We start from the raw sequence: 21,781 nt of genomic DNA on the forward strand, positions 1-21,781 counted from the left end.
CAATCTATAATGTAGACTGAAGCCTGGTTGTTAACCTGAGTGAGCACACTGGCAGTCTATAATGTAGACTTATTCTGGTTCTTTCAGTAATACAAATAAAATAAGAAAAAAAAACTATTTTTATTTTATTTTTAGTTTTATTTAGTTTTATTTGTATTCTTATTTATATTTTATTTTTATTACTGAAAGAACCAGAATAAGTCTACATTATAGACTGTCATTACACTCACCCAGCTTAATAACCATTGCTATAGTCTACATTATAGACTGCCATTACACTCACCAAACTTAACAGTCCACATTAGAGATTGCCAGTACACTCACTCCGATTAAGATCCAGGCTACAGTCTACATCAGTGTGTTTTTCTTTTTTATTCACTTTATTTTTATTATAATTATTTTTCTATCTACGTGACTTTACCGAAATAACCAAAGCATATGAATTCCTGCAGTCACGAAAGTTTTAAGTCAACATTTAAATACAAAAAGCAGATCTAGATTTAAAGGTGCATAGCTCCAGTGGCTTCCTAATATCGGAAGGAAGGGCGTTCCAGACGGCCACAGAAGCACATCTGGAAGCGCGTGATGCAGTGCCCATCTCTGTTATGACCGTAGTTCGTGTGATGGTTGATGCTTCTTGTATTGTGGCTCGTTCGTGGCCAGCGATTCGTATGTAATGAGTGCGATTTAGAGAATGCAGCCCTGCGCCGCACACGAGGCTCACCTTGTGTGCAAACGGGGCAGCACTCGCCCTGGGGTACAATTGAGTTGGGGCAGTCAAGTTGCTCGCATGAGATCTGGTCGCACATTATGGTTCCCTGGTCACACAGGCAAATGCGGCAGGGCTCTGGCTTCCATATCGCCCGGTCTGTGTACACTTGGCCGTCATATTCGCAGCTTCCTTCCGCTGTGATGGGACAGAGAAAAAACAAAGAAAGTAAAATCACACCACCATGAGAGAGACTTGCATGACACTTGTGTGCGTGCTAACTTTGTTGTCTCTGTACACAAGTGAACATGTTAGTATTTGTTTAGCATGAAAGTGGCATTTGAATAATAATAATAAAATATATACTGCCAATAATTTTGTTCTGCCAGGAGTTGATCCAAATTTTGAAATTGTATGACAATTGACAAAATAATAACATGTTAGATTGATCCATCCTAGTTAAGGAGGCTTCTGATATGTAATACAATATCTAACAAAAAGCACACTTGGTATCAATTCCATTTTCAAAAACATTGAAAATGTTTGTCAATGAGGTGAAACATATCTATGTTTATTCATAAAACATTCAAATGTATATATGCAATCTGTAGAAATTATCCTATATAATAACATAGCTGGAGAAACATGCTGCATTCAGAGATTTAAGTTAAATAATATAAAATTGAAAGTGGTTTCATAAGGCGTACTGCCCACGAAGAAGTGACCAAAGACATAGATATGGGCTACTCATGAAATGGAATTAAATTACAATAAGATATACAAGAATATTCTTGGATACTTCTTGGTATACATTGCATCATATTCAATCAAGTATGCGATCTTGCAAAGTAAATGTATAAACCGAGTTAACGTGATGGGTATTGCTAATCATAAACTGTATTACCATTCGTTTCTACATGAATTCAATAGTTAATAGCCATTACTAATGAAGAAATAAAAATCCACGAAACCTAGTGACACAACAGCATGGTCTATCACAGACACTTCATGAATAGGGAATTGTCAAACGGAACATTAAAACATTTACTGACAACATTTTTGACAGCATAAGTCGTATTATATAGTGAAAGCATAACAAAACTATAATTGCTTAAATAACTGTGTAAAGTATTGTTTCAAGTGTTGCCTACATTACAACCAACCGTTGACCTACGAGCTATCCCAGTCATGATGTCTTTCCAAAAGAACCAAAGAGTATATATATAAAAAATATATAAAGTTCAGAAAAATGTTCATTAAGTTTTACTACAGAAAGAGTTAGCTGGACAAAGTCACGGATTTCACAAAAGCTTTACTAGGCATGCAATAGCAGAAATAAAATGTATAACATGCTACTTTTTCAGATGTATAATAAACGAATTGGTATTTTTAAAAATCTCAACACAAATAATCTAAACATTTTAACACGTAGGCTTTTGCGACCAATATCATCCATAGTAGAGTTTTTTTTGGGTTAGATCGCGTAAATATATCAACGTCGTACTCAGATTGTAAATGTTGTGGCTTGGCTCTCCGACACACCGGTGTGCTGTACTAGTGAGGTTTTGGCCACGTTCTGTTTACGTGACAACCCTTACTAGTTGACTGTGTCGGGTGGTGGCGGGTTTTAACGACACATTTATATATTTACGCGATCTAACCCCAAAAAACCCCTCTATTATGGAGGATGTAAACATGTGTGTGCATTGACATAGACCTGTCAATGTTATCACGAGTCCTTTTTTTTAAAATGTAACTACTTGGACTACCAAATGTCTGACAAATTTGCTAAAATCGTGTATGTTAAATAACCTATAATTATCACGGTTTTCTATATTTCGTTTACTATCCCAATTAAATGTCATTGAAGTATTCATTCCTATTGTGACGAAAACAATCAGTAAACATGTTTCAATTGCGAAAATATCCTTTTCTACCCTGAGGAGTGTTCAATGCAATGCATTAAATCTTAACAAAAGCTCTTTGGAAATGGGAATGCTGCACTAGAGTTAAAATTTTAAGTGTAGAATTGTGAACGATAATGGAGCTTATGAACAAACTAATTCCCATTTCACTTTCCTTAGCTGCTGTTTATTTTAGGTCACTCAAAGTAAATACAAGTAACTGAACTTGGTAGCCCTAGTTAGAGAGTCTGTAACACACTCATCACCAGAGCAGAGGTGGGGATGCTATTTAAATATAAATTAACAAATGTTTTTTGTGCAAATTGCTAATTCAGATGTGATTTAAAACTTTAGAAACAATCATAAAAAACAAGCAATCACAAGATCTGTCAAATCGTGGCATGGGCTACACACATATCATGTAAAAACACTTTTTAGAAAAAGAGATATAATTAACTTGAGCTACCAAATCCAGATAATGCAACTTATACCCTTCGTTTTTGTCTGCTTTTTGTTCAAATTCATTTATTGTAATATTGCTTGTTTAATAGGTAATAGTTAAAATCAATAAGAAGATTGCAATGTAATTTTATTTCTACTTGGTTCTATGACATTTAAAAAAAGCCACATGGTTAGAGACAAGTTACTACCTAATCACGACTCTCAAAATAATATAACTGCACTAAAATAATAATGCACCGAACCTTCAAGTGTGTATCATACTGATGTAAAACTGCTTTACGAAACGTATGCATTAATAGCACAGTGTTTATATAATATCCTATTTTAATAAACTCACGTGTTCAAGTTATAGTACACCAATTAGAATCCTGCCTGTGAAGGAAAATGTTGCTGAAAAGTACGACTATATCTGTAGCTGAAATGTACTTTGAAAATAAATCTGGCAAATTATGATTTTCAAAGGCCAGTAAAACATTTAAATAATTAGCAATGCTGAGACATTAAAATACATATGGCATTCGAGTCCAGCTGATAATTCAACTCAGTCAGTACTCATTCCTATCGGCCAGTCATGTGGGGCACACGTGCATTGAGCCCTTTCTTTAATTACAGAAGCTGTCAGTTCTTCGCTCCTCTGTGCCTGGCAACGCCTCCCATTGCCGACAGTGAGTGTAAGCGGGCTCAGGAGGAGCGCTGCTGCTGCTGCTGCTGCCATCCTGAGTGGAACTGTCAGCGCAGCACCACGGACAGCGCCATGTATTGCAGACACGCGGCGCGAAGTTACGCTCAGTTCTCTCATCCACCACTAACCTGTAGCGCACGCGTGCTCTCTCTATAAAATCACGCTTTGTATTTTCAAAACGCTCTGTCCCGGCCTCAATAATACGTCTGTAAGTTGAAAGCAGGACGTTTGATCCTCTGCCACGGGTCCAGACCACGAAGCCAAAACCGCAAGCCACATGGAGGACGTTCTCCACCGCCTGCCTCCTCGTGTGCGCAGATCTCAGATTATGGAGTCTCTCCAATACGTGGCATCCACCACGCGCAACAACCTGCCACATCGCTCTGCTGGATAGTGAGATTAATAAACTACCGTACGGCCATTGTAAAAATAGCCTTGGTCTAAATGATACGCACAAAACCACACATGCCTTTTGAAAAAAATAAATAAAAATGTCCCCTCTTCGTGGATTACAACGTGGTTGTGAGACGAAGTTACATGGCACATGTTATGTATATCTGACTTAGCTTCGCCGGTAATAGACATAGGACCAACAACTTTAAAGTCAAGGCAGCAGTTTAGTACACGGTTAATTTAGACGATGCTACTACTAGCTTTAAACAGTTCAGTAATGTACTTTGGATATAAGACGTCAATTATTTATTACAAACCAAAACAGTTCCACGAGGAATGAACATTGGAACTCCGTTTCAAAGCTCTCACGGGTGCGTTGCGCAATACCTGCTGCTTTCGTTTAAAAAAACAAAAACAAGTGTTACAAAAAAAACAAACCTCTCTTCGATATTCACATCAAAGAAGCCCTCACACGGTGACAATGTCGAGTTTACACTTGACAGGCTAACTTTGATTTCGATCGCGTCGTCTATCAATCATTATCTCGGGCTCAATGGGTGCGACATTTATACAACCCACCCCATACCACCCCGCCTATAACGTGCAATCTCTTCTGGGGTGTTGGGTTCCAACAACGTTACACACACACACGTGTGTGTGAGTTGCGTTCTGGTGTGATGTACAACTCAGCTTAATACTCGCAACGCAGTGTTTGCGTTGGTGGCGTGATGAAGCGTGGAGGGCACATCCATTCATTAATTGGGGGGGGGGGGGTGTGGGTAGAGGGGGCACTTACGATTTTGCCGCTGGCTGCTGGCTGTGATGAAGAGCGCTTGTAACGCTGCCAGGAGCAGCAGTATCCGGCCGTGCACAAAGATCGACATGTCTAAATGTTAGACATGCAAGTCTTTGTGCGAATGGGGGACGAAAAAAAAATCAAGCGCGTTAAAACAACGACCGAGGGAACTGATGAGGCTGCACTATGGTGCAGTCATAAAGGGGATCAGACCTTCATGCACTGCAGCCGGTCCCCGAAAAACAATTATATGCTTTACCCAAGCCCTCTTCTTACTTTTACAATATATATGCGGAGCCCCGCCTCCCGTCCAATACACCCTCCACAGCTGATTGATCAATTCCGGGGCACCACGCCTTCTGCATGAAACCCGATAAGACTCTGCAGCGTCGGACGTTTATAAATGTACTCGCATGGACGAAGAGGCTCTACGATCGTCAGCCTATCAGGAGTGGGTGGGGAATGAGAGGTAGTTACCAAGACAAACCCTCTAGTTGAGAATGAACACTTTCTTTTTTAACGGTCGTCTAATTTACACAACGTGCTTCGGTATGCACCATGCCTGGGATCCATGTCGTACGGCTACCACCTCATTCATTCATGAATGTCATCCATTGAAGACGCACCTGAACGGAGCACCAGGAGACGTTTGCTGCGACGTGGGGAAATACAAGATGTACATAAGCCCGGCCATAAAACGGCTACTCATTGCGTACACATTGTTCTTTCCGATACTCATAATGTACGCAGACGTAAAGTGTCAATAGTCATTGTATTGATAGAAACGCGAGAAATATTTTGGCCTACAGGTCACGTGGAAGATTTTTTTTCCATGCAAGGTTTTCCTGGATAAATAACTTGACTATAAAAAATGAAGCTAAGAAGAAGAAAAAGCCTTGTTGTAATTTTTTTACTTTATTCAGAGATCAATGTTACTACTTATGACATCGACAGGAAATTATCTACATGATTATGGAAATGCTATTTATGAGCAAAGTGCAATTGCTTACATATTACATTATCAATGTATGCAAACGTATGCCGTGTATTTCTTCTAAAATTAACGTAGGGCAGTACTGATTTTTATTGGAAGCCCTGAGTCAAGGGTAGAAATTCCACAATTCTTTGGTAGGGTCAGACTTTAATTAGGATTTACAATGATAACTTCCCACAAAGTGGTGCTGATTTTATTGACCCCAGATTTACGATGGGCTGATTTGATCTCTAACCATGATTTGAACTCATAACCATATTATTATTATTGGGTGCAACAGCATCGCTCATATATAAGCAAATATACATACAGTATGGCTGATTTTATTTATTTGTATACTTTCATCGTGCGTTCAGGTCAAAATGTCATCATAGCCATGCGGTTGATGCCAACACATCCCACCATCGCTTCCTTCCTTCTGCCAGATCTTGCGACTGTTGCACAGTTGACGTCCACCCTCCGAATGTTGCTCTAGCAGTATCCCACCATCTGGCTTGAGGTTTTCACTTCATCGCCTGCACTCCTAATTACTGCACCACCTCCCATTGCACGTGAAAGTAAAAGCACTCACTGGCAAAAAATACACAAAAGCTTTGCCGAATACATAACATTTAGAGTTTTGCACTAAAACATATTCATCATCATGATTTAAACTACACAAAATTATTAAGATACCCATTGCGATGTTCTCTGTTCAAACTATGAAAAGCCATAAGCACACCTTATGATTTATTTCACCGTCATCAGCAGGGCACCACTGCTTTCCTTTATAAAACTCCTTGCGCATAGCCTCATAAATGAATGTGCATAGACATTTGTGGTTGTGGAGAAGGGAGATGGTGGAGTATGAAAGGGATTTATAACAGATGAGCTCTTGGCTGGAAATCACATGGGCACACTCGCTGTGACTCCGGGCAATGTGCATGGAACTCGATACAGTGCCAGCCCCTCTTCGACACTGTTGCTGCCTCGGTAAATGATTAACCTTCCCATTTGCATCAACATATCGTGGAGTTCTAGAGCGACAAAAGCCCCATCCGAGTATCGGGACGCTTCTTTCAGTAGGACCACCGTTGTGATATTTGATCACGATCAAGATGTCATCATGACCAAGTTAATGCCACCACACCAACACTTTCTACCTCTTGCCAGATCCCACAGCTGATGCACAGTAGGCACGTTATTTCCTCCATGATCTGCCCTAACTGCATACCACAACAATCTGGTATGAGGTCTTCCCTTCATTTCTGGACTCTGTAGAGACTGATCCACTGCCCGCCTCAGTGAACGGCCATCCTCCATTCTGCACAGGTCCTTCCCAGTTCAATATTTTTTGTCTCATCGTATCTGGGACACCTCCCTTCCTCGGTCATTTTCCAGACTTTGGCATTGCTTATCCTATGTTGCCACAAAACACGGATGTTAGGAATTCAGTTTGACATACTGCAGTTTGACAAATTTATTGGTGATTATTGTTTGCATCTATTAGGAGTACCGGGTGAAGATCCACACATGCAAGGATGTAACATAAACACCCATCCCGAGTAGTTAGCAACTGTGAGTGGTCAGCAACTGCACCTCCGATTTGCAGGGTTGGCTACGCACGAGGTGAAAAAGAAGTTCAACATACATACTTTGATAATGCCTCATACTGAGAGTGGCATATCGGGGGGGGGGGGGGGGAGCAGTGGCAAGATGTTAACTACATCGCCTGGTGCACAGGAGATCGTGCGGATTCAATCTCGAGCCTAACGCCTGCTGTATATTGGAGTTTGCATCTCTCACTTCCCGTGGTTATGTGGATTTTTCTCCGGGTCCTTCAGTTTTTTCCCTCCCCATTTAGAAACATGTGTATAGAGTATTTGACTGATATAAATTTCCACGCGATAATCCACTACATTGGGCTATCATTTGTGGCCTAATCAGGTAAAATAAAAAAATGATTAATTGTTATTCATTTGTTTGAGAGGCCCGCCATCACCCCTGTCCCCTGGAGACCCCCAAATTTGTATTTATTTCGGTTCTTTGAATGGCCACACCTTGGGATCTTAGTAGATCATCCTCTATATATTGGCCACCTCAAATTCCGCGATTCTCTCTCTCTCTCTCACGGCGGCTGTGGACCACGCTGAACTGCTCTCAACCGTAGCACGGGAGATGTGCATCGTACACGTTTCATGGATGGAAAGTTAAAGAATCGCCAAACTCCGACTGTGGTAAAGCCCAAACCATCAAACGCATCGTCGACGAGTGTGCCATCCACGCACACCCTGGCGGCGTTTCTGAAATGCCATCTATACAAACTGTTGCTAGCCCTCCACACCCTGCCCCCATGCCATATGAAAGAAGAAGAGCCTCAAAGCCAGACGTGTGGATGTTTCGGGCACGTGATGATGCTCGCACAATCTCACAACTCTTCCTCTAGATTGAAGGATTACATTGTAGGCGCGCCGCCACTTTTGTGCAGCAATCCAGTTCCTGTTGAATCTATTTTCATTATAAATGAGCACCACAGCTTTACAGGTTACCACTTCGCAGGACATTGGCACTGGAATCAGCATTCGTAAAACTTTCATCCAGCAATACTATTAAAATGCATACTGATGGTTGGTCATGATGGTGATAAGAGGGTGAAACATTAGCACCGATTCTGCCCTATATTTTATGACAACACAGTTCACACTTTGTCAAATTTCACCAATCAGAATTTCAGGAATCAATGACCTCCTGGCAGACGTAGGGAAACATTTGGATGCCAAATGTGTACATGTCACGCAATTGAGCCTGAAACTGCAACCAAACATGTGGCATCCTTTCCATTCCTTAAGCTGGAAACCGAATGGTAGCTGCCTAACATTTTATATCGCAAGAAAACCTACGTAAATTTTGATTGCGTATATTTTGTAAACACATTAAATAATGAAACTGGAAGATGGGGTATACATCTAATTTACAAAGACATAAATGAGAAGATAAACTAGGTGAATGTTGTGTTGCTTTAGTTCACCACTTCTGTCCACTATTTTTCACGTGGGGCCTTCCTTACTGGTCCCCCTTTTGTGCTGGGCCCTCCCCACATCCACTCAGCAGTTCATATCCTGGTTCATGTATGTATGTTGAACTTATTTCGCACCATACGTAGCCAACTGTGCAAATCAGAGGAGCGGGGGGAAAGACATCAAACTAAACACAAAAAGCAGATCTAAAGAAATGAGTTTTCTTTCCAGAGTTAAAAAGTGCATAGATTCCATCCCTATCTTTGTAGGCCTGCCTCTGGAACCTTCATCTGCCATGATGGTTCCAATTTCATCACCTTTTTTGCTCATGTGTGTTTTCTCTCTTCTCATGACATGTCCTTTTCATTCCAATCGACGTTTACATGAACATTCTCAACAAGAAGATGGCATCTTTTGCCAACCTTCCTGGAATTGGTCCTCACTGATTTGCACATCTGCTGTCAATCTTCTTTGAATCACTTTTCCCAAAGCGTTAAGGTATGAATTGTCAGCTTGATACCACGATAGCGTGCACATCCTTGGATGTCTCCTTTCCCCTTAAACAGAGGTGTGCTTTATCCAGACATCTGGCGATCCTTTATCGGTCACGGTATTGTTGATGAGCCTAATAAGTGTGAGTACACCTTGATGGAGTATTAGTAGATACCGATAAAAGGATGTCAATTTTGTATTATATTACTTGTTGATATGATTAAACACATATGAGTGAGTAAAAAAATGCGTACCATTCTATTGGCAATAAAACATTATATACCTGCTCGTATACTTCAGCAATTTTGAAATTATTCCTAGTTTGTATCAGGCATTATATTATATGTGTACATTTTTACAATCTCCTTACTATGGATGAAAGTGACTACTAAACTAGGCCTTTTAAATCACCATAACAAATTGAGACAATAAATAATATTTAAACTTTAGACCCTAGAACAATGACCTATCATTATAAACCAATGGTACAGGCCTGCTTCTTTGAACAGGGCCGAACAAGATCTCCCCTACTCTTTGGTTCTTTCGGTAAAGTCACGTAGGTATAAAATAAAATAAATTTAAATCACGACGTTTTGGGCACAACACTGCTTGTATCAAGAGGCTATATAGGTAAGAGAGGGGGGCGGAGCCAGGGAGGAGAGATAGAGAGGTGGAGGACACTGGCACAATGAAGGCAAGTAAGCGGATGACCTGCTTCTACTCTGTAGGTTTTCATGAATGTGCCTCATAGCTCTCCAATGTCTTTTTGGATTATACTGTGCTGTACAACTAGAGGATACATTAGATAACCGATTACCAATGTGTTCATTTTCTGACAGCAACTTAATCCTCTCCACGAATCTGAGTGGTTAATCAACAAATAGGGGTAACTTTACAATGGCACGTGACTATTCACCTCTTTGATACCAAACTCTCATCAAGAGTATACAAAATCTAAACTGGTCATATTCACGCGAGCAATTTCTCTATTTTCTTGACTTTGATTAGCTATATCATTGAAAACACACAATGCTCAGATCTACAGAGACATTCAATGTATATAATGAGAATAAACTCAACCACAATTAAAAGTATTGATAATTTACGTGGGGTAATGTTATGCGTAATTCAACTAACGAATCTGGTTGAACTTTTAATATCTTCGCATTAAAATAAACTTACAATCCTGCCCCATCCACTTTTTTAAATTTCACACCATTCTTGAAACAACATAAACTCTGTATTTCAACTCACGCAGTTTAAGTTTATTAATTGTATTTTTAAAATGATGCTACTTTCAACATTTACAAAAAAATATTAACTTAATATTCCAGGGGTGCTGGTGCCAAAATTCAGCTTTAGCCACAAACTGGGCGAGTGTGGCCAGATGTCGCATGCAGAATGCATTAGCTTCTCATCCTGAATCTTCTGCGGCTCCTATAGCCAAACCACAATAGTCCAAATGGCACAGCATGTTGCATGACACTCCCTCCCAGCATCCCAGCCCCTTTGTGAAGTACCAAAGTTTAACCCTCGCTCGCGCAATCCCCTGAATGGAAGGAATGAAAGTGATTCAAGGTCAGGAGTGTTGGACATTTAAAAAACAAAAAAATTCCCCGTAAACAGTTGTCAACATTGCACTTTCTGCCTTTGTTTGTGAACCCTGAACCAAAATCTTTGCCAATTAAAATTGGGGATGTACTCATTTTCCTGGAGTTTGATTCACTTCATTTTGATTTTTCAATCTACGTGACTTTACTGAAAGAACCAAAGAATATGAATTCCTGCAGTCACGAATTTTGATAAAGGTATCAGAAAATTACATTTAGCTGGCTATGGACTGAACAAGTACTACATTCATATGTTGTTTTGAATGTTCAGCAATGCTCAAAACATTTACCTGCTTATAATGTAGAACTGACTTTCATGAAACTGTATGCTTTTCATATACTACTTATATAATCACACACAAACCTAAAAAAAACGTATTGGATCAATTTAATATCTCCACCAGTATCATCATGAACATACCTAACGTTGATTGCATGATTTTAGATCTGGAATATATCTTAATGAACTATTAATTATTTTAATTGGGCAATATATTTCAATCTCAATCATATTTCCTGTGACCAAATAACTCAGAATTGCACCGATCTCATCAGCTCGGAGAAGCTAAGCAAGAATTTTGAGCCTGGATAACGGTTGAAGGGTTGACCACCATTCACAACCGTTTGTTGTAGGCTAGACGCTATGTGGTGGTCAGCTAGGGCAGTGCAGAACAATCCATTGTGATGTACTTCTGTGCTTCCACAGAAATGTTCCTTACTTTTATCAGCCCACATTGTTTAGTATGTTGAAGTATGGTTTAAAAAAGAAACCCCCATAAGCTGCATGGCACGTGGGGTGGCCCTCATCCAGCAGTGGATTGAAACAGAGCTTTACATCCCCATTATTCATTTTAAAAATTGCACTCAACAACATAGAATTACCAACATTATAAAATAGTGTATAAAAGAGTGTAAAAATAATGTTCCCATCTTGAATACATGAAGATACATTATGATCTTCTTTGGTTCTTTCGGTAAAGTCACGTAGAATGAGAATAAATTAATAAATTAATAAAATAAAATAAAACAATATAATTCTCACGACGTTTCGGCCACAACACAAGCGGCCTTCATCAGGTGAAGGGACGAGACTGTCTGGTAGGACAGCGCTGTTCATCAGGTGAAGGGACGAGACTGTCTGGTAGGACAGCGCTGTCCTACCAGACAGTCTCGTCCCTTCACCTGATGAAGGCCGCTTGTGTTGTGGCCGAAACGTCGTGAGAATTTTGTTGTGTTATTTTATTTTATCAATTTATTATTTTATTCTCATTCTACGTGATTTTACCGAAAGAACCAAAGAAGATGAATCCTTGCAGTCACGAAAGCTTTAAATCGAAAAATACATTATGATGTAAATAGCTACAATATTTGCAATTAGTTTGAATGTAGTAACACTATGGTAGCATTGCTTGGATCACATATTAATATTTCCCTTTGGTTATAAAAAAACATTTTGAAATTATTCTCGACCGTCTTTTTCATGAGAGTCCTGCACTGGGATGTTTTTCAATTTTCATTAATGAGTGCTTGGCATGTGGGAGGAAACTGGAGTACTCAGGAAAAAAAGCCATGCATACCAGGAGATAAGAGCTACATTTGCGCACAGGTGGATTAAAATCCACACGATGTACTATATCTTATGGCCATCACAGAGCCCGGTGAGTTTGGAATTTCCAACCAGAGCCGTCCCTAGGGTACAGCGAATCGGGGAGACTGTCCCGGGCCCCACACTTTAGGGGGCCCCACCCTTCGCCTTTAGATGTCATACTTACGGTTTAGTTTGAAGGTATCGGTTGCCCACACGGTGTGATTTGCCCCGTGCCTCACACCCAACTATGGACGGCCCTGGTTCCAACAATGTATGGGATTCACCCACCCTTGCCTACAACGGGCTGTATTACACAAATGCACAGCCATGCCCGGTTATTTAAATGTTATAAATATAAATATTTTTCATCGTGTATTTTTTCCCCAACAACGGCTCAAACAACAGTTTTTTTTCTTGAGCTACTATGCAATCTATCTTTGGGGAAAGTATTTTTTAATCAGGTGTGACAAGCTAAATAAAATGTTATCAGTTAGCTGTTGTGAGTTAATGTTAACAATTATATATTGTCCTATTATATTACTAATAGCTTACTTTTTCATATAGGTAATATTCATACCAAAGACGTTCTGTGGAAAAAGGAAAAGTTCTACCAAATGTTTTTTTTTTAAATAATCTATCTGTTTGTACCATGTAGTCTCTATGTGTAGGCCTAGTATTCTCGTTAATGTCATCTCAATGATATCGGTCCACTCAGGTGGCACTGTGGTTAGACTGCTTGACTTACAGTAAAAGAACATTAATTCAAATTCAGGGCAGGGGTTCAATCAGACCATCATCCCTCTGGGGTCAATAAATAAGCGCACGTTTGCGGGGAGCATAGAGCTGTTCCCCTATGGAAAAGATCGTTCTAATGGAGTTGACTGACGCCTTTCGGGGCGCCTAACACATGAACCCCAGTGTGTACGTTAATTCATAAAGTATATATATAAAACAATAAATTTCACGTGGATATGTGTATACTGCGTAAATTTGCTGGTTTTTTAAAAATGTGTTTAATGAAGGTATTTGCAAAGACAAATAATAAAACAACCAGCACCATGGGCCAGCCTGAGACATGGAGTACAGTGCAGGGCCATCTGTTGAAGGGTTGCGATCAAAGGCTGCATTTTATCACAGATGATTTTAATAATTTGTGGAGGGGAAAATACTTGTGGCTACCTCTGTATTGATTAAAATTCTACTCCACGCCCCAGGGGCAGCACTTGCCAAAGTAAGCCAAACTTGTGAGTGTATGTTTTATTTATACAAAATCCAGGAAAAATACTCCAGCATACATTACTTAATGACGATAAGTTAAATTAATATCAAGGATACACACATTAATACCTAAACACATTTATGTTTATGAAGGTAATACATTTCCGTGCCCTACTCTGGCTTTTCTTTAAAGATAGAACTTGTTTTTTGTCTATCAAGTCATTTTAAAAGATAAATATTTAATACTTATTGAACAATAACCGTGTAAGAGGTGAAATACCAAATGTTTTTGCTTGAAAAATCATTTTCTCCGTTGTCTTCACCGTTCTAATGAACATGGCGTTTGGGATGTGCTCCCAATTTTCGGATTCATCTGAAACTTTAGCACGGTTGGCTATGTACAGTGCGAAAGAAGTTAAACATATTTAGAATGAACCAAAAACTATAGTTTTGGGTTATTCCGAAAATGTAAGTGATGTTACTAATAACACCAATTAGATACCACCAGTGACAATTATAAATGCAACACTAAGTGGCCACAACATATCGTTTCGTAATAAAAAGTTATATATGGACACAGTCCTTAAACGAGAATAACACTGATGAATTCATCAATAAAAATCTATTCTAACCTCAAATGACAGCCTTAAGACAAGTGCTAAATTTTGTTAACACATAATCTGACGTGAATTCCTACCCATACGGCAACTCTAAGCCAAAATGTATACTCTTATATAAGCGGACAACTTTATCGATCTGTGATGAACGCTGCACTTTCCATCGTTTTCATGAAAGGGGCGCTGCAAAGCTACACGCTCCCTGCATGAACGACGTTAGGCGCAGGGACAGACGTTCGATTACGATGGAATCGATCTGCAGACGGCGGTCTTTTCGCACGGCCAGCTCCGTGTCGCCTTATCTCGATCCCGCAATCCCAAACAGGTGAAAGTCCGCATCGAACCGAACCCCCTTAGCAAGGCCATCTTACTTAACGGCGAGAGACAATTCACACGAAATGTCGTTTTCAATGAAGTCTTCCAGATGTAAAATGATATAAGCTTTTAATGAAGTAATACAACGATCTAATTCAAAACATGATACAATTCAAAGACGTTTCATTTTAAAACTTCAAAACGGAGCATCGGGTGCTTGTGTGAATGCGTCGTTCGTGTGCCATTTGTTTCGTGACTTTCCTGGCCGAAGGCTGTGAATGGTTGCGAGGGGTGCCACAGGCGCCCCCGAACAACCGCTAGTACGATTATACATAAAGACTGCACTTTTAGTTTGAATAAACGTGCAGCTACAATACCGTTTTCTGTATTAACAAGCGTAATGACCAGTGAGAGTCAGGATGTTGTCTTTCAATGGCTATCTCGGTGATTGTTGATGGGTACAATCATTTGTTATTTGGTTTGGTGTGGAGTCGTGGTGCAGTGATTTGGTTAGTACACTGTGTTTTGAACCCAGTGGAGTTTGATGTGGGCCACGGTTACCATACGTGGTAAGTGATATATGAACATGGCATGATCCCCTCCTTCAACCAGTACTGACCAACATGGGGAAATAGGGTTGACTAAATCGACAGTTGTATGGCGGGCCCTTCGTCAGGTAGATAATTAATAAAGGGTTTTGAGTTCAGTTGGAGTATATATTTTTTATGTCGACATTGGGCTCTTAAGTGTATTACACAGTGCGGTATATAGCTTACCATTGTTCTTTGGAAATGCACTTCAAACATTGGCGGCCATATTTTGAAGCACGTGACTATCCAGCCACCAAAGTTGGAAGTTAATATTTTACATAATCTGGAGCCTATTCTCTATTTTTTAAAACGTAAAATTAAATATTGCGTTGAAGTCATGGGACCTCCTTTGCCACTACCAAAATATAAGAATAGATTTAAAAGAAAGCTGTCTCTGCTGTGGACCAATCAGTTTCAAGGACAATGCATATATTATCAAAGGATGTTTTTTGTTTGCATTCTGACCACGAGTATTGTGGTTCATGCAGGCATGATTCCTCGTAAAAAGGTTTCAGTTTTGTTGCCAGAATAAAGGGGGAAAACCTATTCTTATATTGCTTTTAAGGTTAAGTGGACGGAGCAGTATTTTAACTTGAGAATACAGTTGAGCTTTCCTATGCCATGTGTGTCGCAGGCGCTGGGCAAGCCAAAGGAAGTGCCAAAGGAAGCTTGCACGTGGCAGGCATCGTCCACTGTGCTCATCAAAGACCGGATGTGGGCGGCACGAAAGCCAAGCCAAACGCAGCTTTTAAAGCATTTGCCAGAATGGTTGCAGGCTGCCCAGGTCTGTGAACAATATGCCACTGCAGTATCAGGCTCCACCAACTCTATAATTTTGCAATTTCATCTTTCTAAACTACTTGATCGTGATAGTCTACTGTTTACGGTAGATAGTAGTAGAATGTACGCAAACGTATAGGTGGTGGTTGGGTAGCACAAACTAATTGAAATCAATGTAAAATTGATGCGCCAGTATTTAGGTTTCAGGGTTGAGGCCCAATGGCAATTGAAACATATTTTACTTCCTCATTATTTATTGCTATCAACAATTATTTTAATAATTGCACTGAAATGTAGTTTATGGCATTTGTAAAAGCTAAGGGTCACTACCTGGACAGCCTGTAAGAGTAAAGTGGTAATGAACCAGAATCGGAAACTTTATTAATTCTGGAGCAATCCGATGAGCTATGAAGCTCTTTTTTTTCAAAGATGTCCAGTAAGGGTGAGTCAGAAAGTTACAGTAGCATGGCATCACATTTCTGCACTTACCCAGAAAGAACTTTACTTGGTACTTTTAAATTATAGTTTAAAGCAATTACTACGAATAATACATTGATAAAACAAAACACATATTTTGAAAATGTAATCACATGACAAATATTTTTTCTGAAATATCCACAATAGATTTATTTTGACACATACATTACAATATATAGACTATTTTTGAAAGGCAGGGACATGATATCAGTACCTGGCCACATTAAAAGCATGACTCATTGCTATCAATGCAGATAATGAAAGCCCACTAAAACAAAGGGGGTCTGTGTTCATTATCTGGATTTGATTTACTCTGCATTGTATTTCAAAAAAAATAAAAATTAAGAAATTGTCCTCGTGTTTTAAAAGTTAATTAGCTAACACAACATTTATGGTAACAATATTTTTTTCATTTTTAACATAATCAGACTTATTTCACCTGCACCAACTAACCGTTCTTTCCAATATTCAGTGGGATGGTAAAATTAAGTAAAAACACCTGTACAAAGGTGCAGTGTGAAGCTGTTACACAGCAAACACAGAGGGGTAAGAGGCAAATAAACATCAGCACTGAAATCTTACTATAGCATGTAAACAAATGACCATATGTTAAAGTGTGAACCACCACTATGCCATATACCATATTGAACATTAATACAACTTGATATATGCTGACATACAAATTTAAAGTGAGCATTTTCCACTATCATGTAAATCACAAGGATTACTTTATATCTGCAACACACAGAAACTAATTAGAAGCTGATATAACGCTTAACAAAACCATCTTAACACTGAAGTTAAACAGACAACAAATTGATGTAGAAATGCCCACACAACGGCTATTTAATAAACACCTCTTAACACATTGTATAATGTTAAACTAAGTACTAAGTATGATAGGATTGACATAAAATACAATAGCTTTGCTGTGGATCAGTATTCCATTGGGGATCTATACATTTGGCTTCCTTCAGGAAGTCTACTGGGACAGGATGTGCTAGCACAACGGTGTTAATTAAGATATATAAAGTGTCATCCTCAGAGCTGAGGGTCAATTTCCATGACAGATGCTTTCCATTGTTTTACGATCTTCATCGTCTCGAATGAAGAGTCCCGTCCAACTGCTCATATCCTCCCAGCAAATTTTCTAATTTCTTTATCTTCTGAGATTTGTATGCTTCATATTGCCAGCTCACCTTTATAGATTGTTCCACATATTCCATCTTCCTTCTCAACATACTTCTTAGTAATTCAGCACATCTTCATATTCTTATCGTGCCAACTGTAATATTTAAATTCTAACTGTGCCAGGTTTGATTTCAAACTGCAATGTTGCTCACCCATCCTCGTGTGTATTTTGTAGGCTAAAGTAGACACCTCTAACAGAGAAGAAAATGTAAGCTCTTCATGAACACTTTCCAGTGCACTCCTTGACGACACACAAACCGGAATTTTTTAAAAAGCTATGCTGATAAATATTCTATGGGTCTTTCGGTAAAGCCACGTAGATAGAAAAATAATAAAAACATCACGACGTTTCGATCGTGGTGAGAGACGATTGCTCTCACCTGAAGACGATTGCTTGTGTTGCGATTGAAACGTCGTGATATTTAAAAAAAAGTTATATCTACGTGGCTTTACCGAAAGACCCATAGAATATGTATTCCTGCGGTCACAAACGCTTTAAGTCAAGACTATGCTGATAAAAACGGTTGAATATTTGCATGGAATGTGTGTTTTTTCCCGTGATTCCTCAGTGACCAGTCACATGAATAATAACTGTGTTGTCGCTTTTAGATACAAACTCATTGGCAATAATAAACAAAGAGGCCATAGACACTTGGTCACATGAGGTCGAAGAGGATCTGCACGAAAAGTAAAAATGCTTTGTAACATAAGTACTCTAACAGAACACGTTTTGGAGACTCTCGAGATAGTGTGATACTTGAATGAATAATACACAGTGTCTCCTTATGTCCAGACGAAAGGTTTTCTGAAATGCCTGGATGTTTCTCTCAACAAATATTGACTTAAATTTTGATTTAAAGCTTTCGTGACTGCAGTAATTCATATTCTTGGTTTATTCGGTAAAGTCACGTTGAAGGGAAACAATAAAATAATAAAATATATATATTAAACAATTGTTTTAGATATTGTTTTATAGATTTTATTATTTTATTGTTTCCCTTCAAAGTGACTTTACCGAAAGAACCAAGAATATAAATATTGACTTGTTACATTGTATTAAACTCATTCGTCTGTTTCTCAGTTTTCAGTTTCATTTATTAGGTATAGCCCTGTGAGCCATGCGGCTCTTAACTCGGGTGTAACCGCAACAAAAAAAAACATGAACAAAAACATGAACAAATCAACTCTCAACCTTACAAATATTAAGCCCACGTAGATGGCTGGGCGTTTTCACACGCCCTTTTCTTCAAGCAGAAAGTGACAACACGTTTAAGAGTTAGTATGCATTGCATTTTCAAACCTGGCACGCTGGCCCATTTCCCAAAGTCGATTCCATTGAAGGCTGTTGAACTTCACACTTCCCTGTCAATCCGCAAGTCAATTATCTCAATTGTTGATTTATTATTACTTTCGAAGACTGGCCTCCAGCCACCTGAGCACTTTCATACTCAAAATAACGAACAGACCACTTTTAGCCTCGACATTTAAGTGCACACTTAACAATCCACCAAGCAAAGTGCTACCATTGATCAGATTAATTTTTCTCACTGAACCTACCATGACCAAAACCTTACATTCTCTGTGGATTCCCTGACCTTTCTTGATCATCTTCCACCTGTTTTGCCCAAGTTTCCCCATGCGAGTGCTCCAGGCTCGTCATCCAGTGCCATCCTCTTCCCTGAGGGTTGGTGGCGTCCAGCGCCTCCCTCCACTTATCTCTGTCCTCCGCCAGTCTCGCGCTGTGAATCTGCGTCTTCCGTCATCTGTCCAATTGCCTTCTTGGTCCATCTCAGAATTTCTGAACAGATGTTCAACCTCGGATGAGATATCCATAAAATTATAGTTTGTGTCTTCGTACACAACCAAAGTATATGCTGGTATACTTACTATAATATGTCAGGATTACATCTGGCTTTAATTTGGCCCTTGGGTTAGAAATTATCAAGTGCTAAACTCATCCTTTCGGGTAAACCTTTTGGGGTTGATTTTAAGGTGAGATATCAGCAATATTAATGGGCAAGGGTACTTTACAGATTTTGTTGTACATCACTAAACTTAAATGAGCAATGACTTTATACATTTAAAATGCAATGAGGAGCTGTACATTTTCAGGAAAGATGGAATTAGTGCAAAGTGTGATGATTTTTTTTTATTTCAGGGCAGAAGTCATGCACGTAGCAATTCTAGTGTGACTGTAACCAGGACAACTTTGTGTGACTGAGCTCATGTGGCCAAAGACTGAAGGAATAACCCGAACTGCTGAGAAGGGCAGGTGAACATTTCCTGTGGTTACTTTTGTCATTCATCCCTAGAGAGAGAAAAGATTACAGAAATCGGTCAATGAACACTTGCGTATCATTTTGTAACTTCTTATCTATGCATTGTTGTTGTTGTGAAAGCTTGATGTATGGCTTATCAACATACCCAGTGATGTCTCAGAAGGGTGAGGCATTGGGAATCCATGCTCATCCACTTTGATCCTGTTCACCACACAGACCAGTTCCAATTACAGTCGTAGAACTTGGAACCTTATGCAATGAGTTGTACAATAAGAACATAGGATTATAAACCTCCAAATCTCCATTCACGAACATCACGGAAGCTCAGCACTAATATCATATACTTTCAAATGAGGCTGCCTTAGTACATTATTTGCGTGTTATCATTTATAATGCATCGTGTGATCTCGAAAACTACGTATATTCTACACAGTTGAAAGATGTATTTAAAAAAAAGCTAAGAATGAAAATACTTGTATTTCCAAAGCTTATAAATTACTTTCTTTGGCACGATTGCAATCAATGCAAGGAGCATTGTGATGGTAACAACTGAAGCAAGTTTATTATTGTAACAAGTCAACTTTCTTTCAGTCGCCACATGAATAAAGCACTTTCAAGAACTCTCTCAACAGCCTCTGTGTGAGCAATCATTTTACTCTCCAGTAATGATTCATGAATTAAAGCATTCTTTTCCTGTAAAGCTCACCAGGGTGAAAATTATTGCGATTTTGTTCAGCTGGAAGGCTACAAAAATTGGCCAATTTGGTCCAAGGATATAATGAGCAAATGTATATTGAGATTTTGACAGACACTTAACATTATAATAGAGACCTGAGGGTTATTTTTTTGAATTCCTAAGTACCGTACCATGTTCCACAAGGAATCACAGAAAGGGGCATCCCATCAGGGTTTAACATATGTTAATGCAGCTGAAGATACATTTATAGACAACAAAAAACAACGTTTGAATGACAACCGTAAAACAGCAGAATATGTACAACTATACAAGTTGTTGAACGTGGATTGGGGTAAAAAATGATTAAATTAAATTAAACCTCTTGAAGTCAGACAGAGCGGGGAGAACACCCTTTGCGGTTATGGGGGATGTCTGGAATGCTGAAACTAGTTAAATAATTACATAATTACTACCTTTAAATAACATTTGCACGTAATTAACACCTACTTAATGTAAATGACAACAGCTTAAGATTCAATTTATGAATTACTAAACATGTGTAGTGAGTCCAACTGAGTCGCAGACGTTCTGTTGGGAGCAACACTATTTATTTCACCAACTCAACACACAACATAACGTAACATAAACTTGGGTGTTGAACTCCCATCAACCACGCTACGGCAGAACTAGACACGGCTTCCAGTCGTCCCGGCTGCCAACTCCCCCGCAAGTAAGCAACCGACGTACAAATATACAGAACAACAAACAAGTGTGCTCCAACAATAACAGAACAGTGCAATAAATTACCCAAACCCAACTTTACAATATACAGTATACACCGATAGAAAAAAAAATCACAACAGCGAGAGAAAAAAAGAAACAACCCAACAATCGCGTCGTACAAGATCCCCACAATCAACATCTCCCACCCACAACGTGTAACAACGCCCGTGAGCTCGATGGCGAGCAGGATCAGCCAAATACTCGCCATGACTCATGCGAGCGCGACAAC

The 21,781-nt window shown here is 39.2% G+C and overlaps 2 protein-coding genes across 9 annotated transcripts in view; both read right to left on the reverse strand.

The window, feature by feature from the left end:
- Positions 1–5,220, reverse strand: part of LOC116944932 (uncharacterized) — a 58,838-nt gene extending 53,618 nt beyond the window's left edge. The window contains exons 1-2 of the mRNA XM_032958886.2: positions 4,947–5,220; positions 725–907 (exon numbers count right to left, since the gene is read on the reverse strand). Of these exons, the coding sequence (XP_032814777.1) occupies positions 725–907; positions 4,947–5,034 (271 nt within the window). The 5' untranslated portion in view covers positions 5,035–5,220. The remainder of the gene's footprint in view (positions 1–724; positions 908–4,946) is intronic.
- An 11,539-nt stretch (positions 5,221–16,759) lies between these two features.
- The window catches only part of LOC116944905 (PTB domain-containing engulfment adapter protein 1-like), an 84,435-nt gene continuing 79,413 nt past the window's right edge, over positions 16,760–21,781 (reverse strand). For all 8 annotated transcript variants that reach the window (XM_076071575.1, XM_076071567.1, XM_076071576.1 and 5 more), the window contains 2 exons: positions 20,239–20,294; positions 16,760–20,122 (listed from right to left, as the gene is read on the reverse strand). In XM_076071575.1, coding sequence (XP_075927690.1) covers positions 20,117–20,122; positions 20,239–20,294 — 62 coding nt within the window. In that variant the 3' untranslated portion in view covers positions 16,760–20,116. The remainder of the gene's footprint in view (positions 20,123–20,238; positions 20,295–21,781) is intronic.

Source organism: Petromyzon marinus, chromosome 2, assembly GCF_048934315.1.
Source record: "Petromyzon marinus isolate PM22_M1 ecotype Great Lakes invasive population chromosome 2, UKy_Petmar_22M1.pri1.0, whole genome shotgun sequence".
Lineage (NCBI taxonomy): Eukaryota > Metazoa > Chordata > Hyperoartia > Petromyzontiformes > Petromyzontidae > Petromyzon > Petromyzon marinus.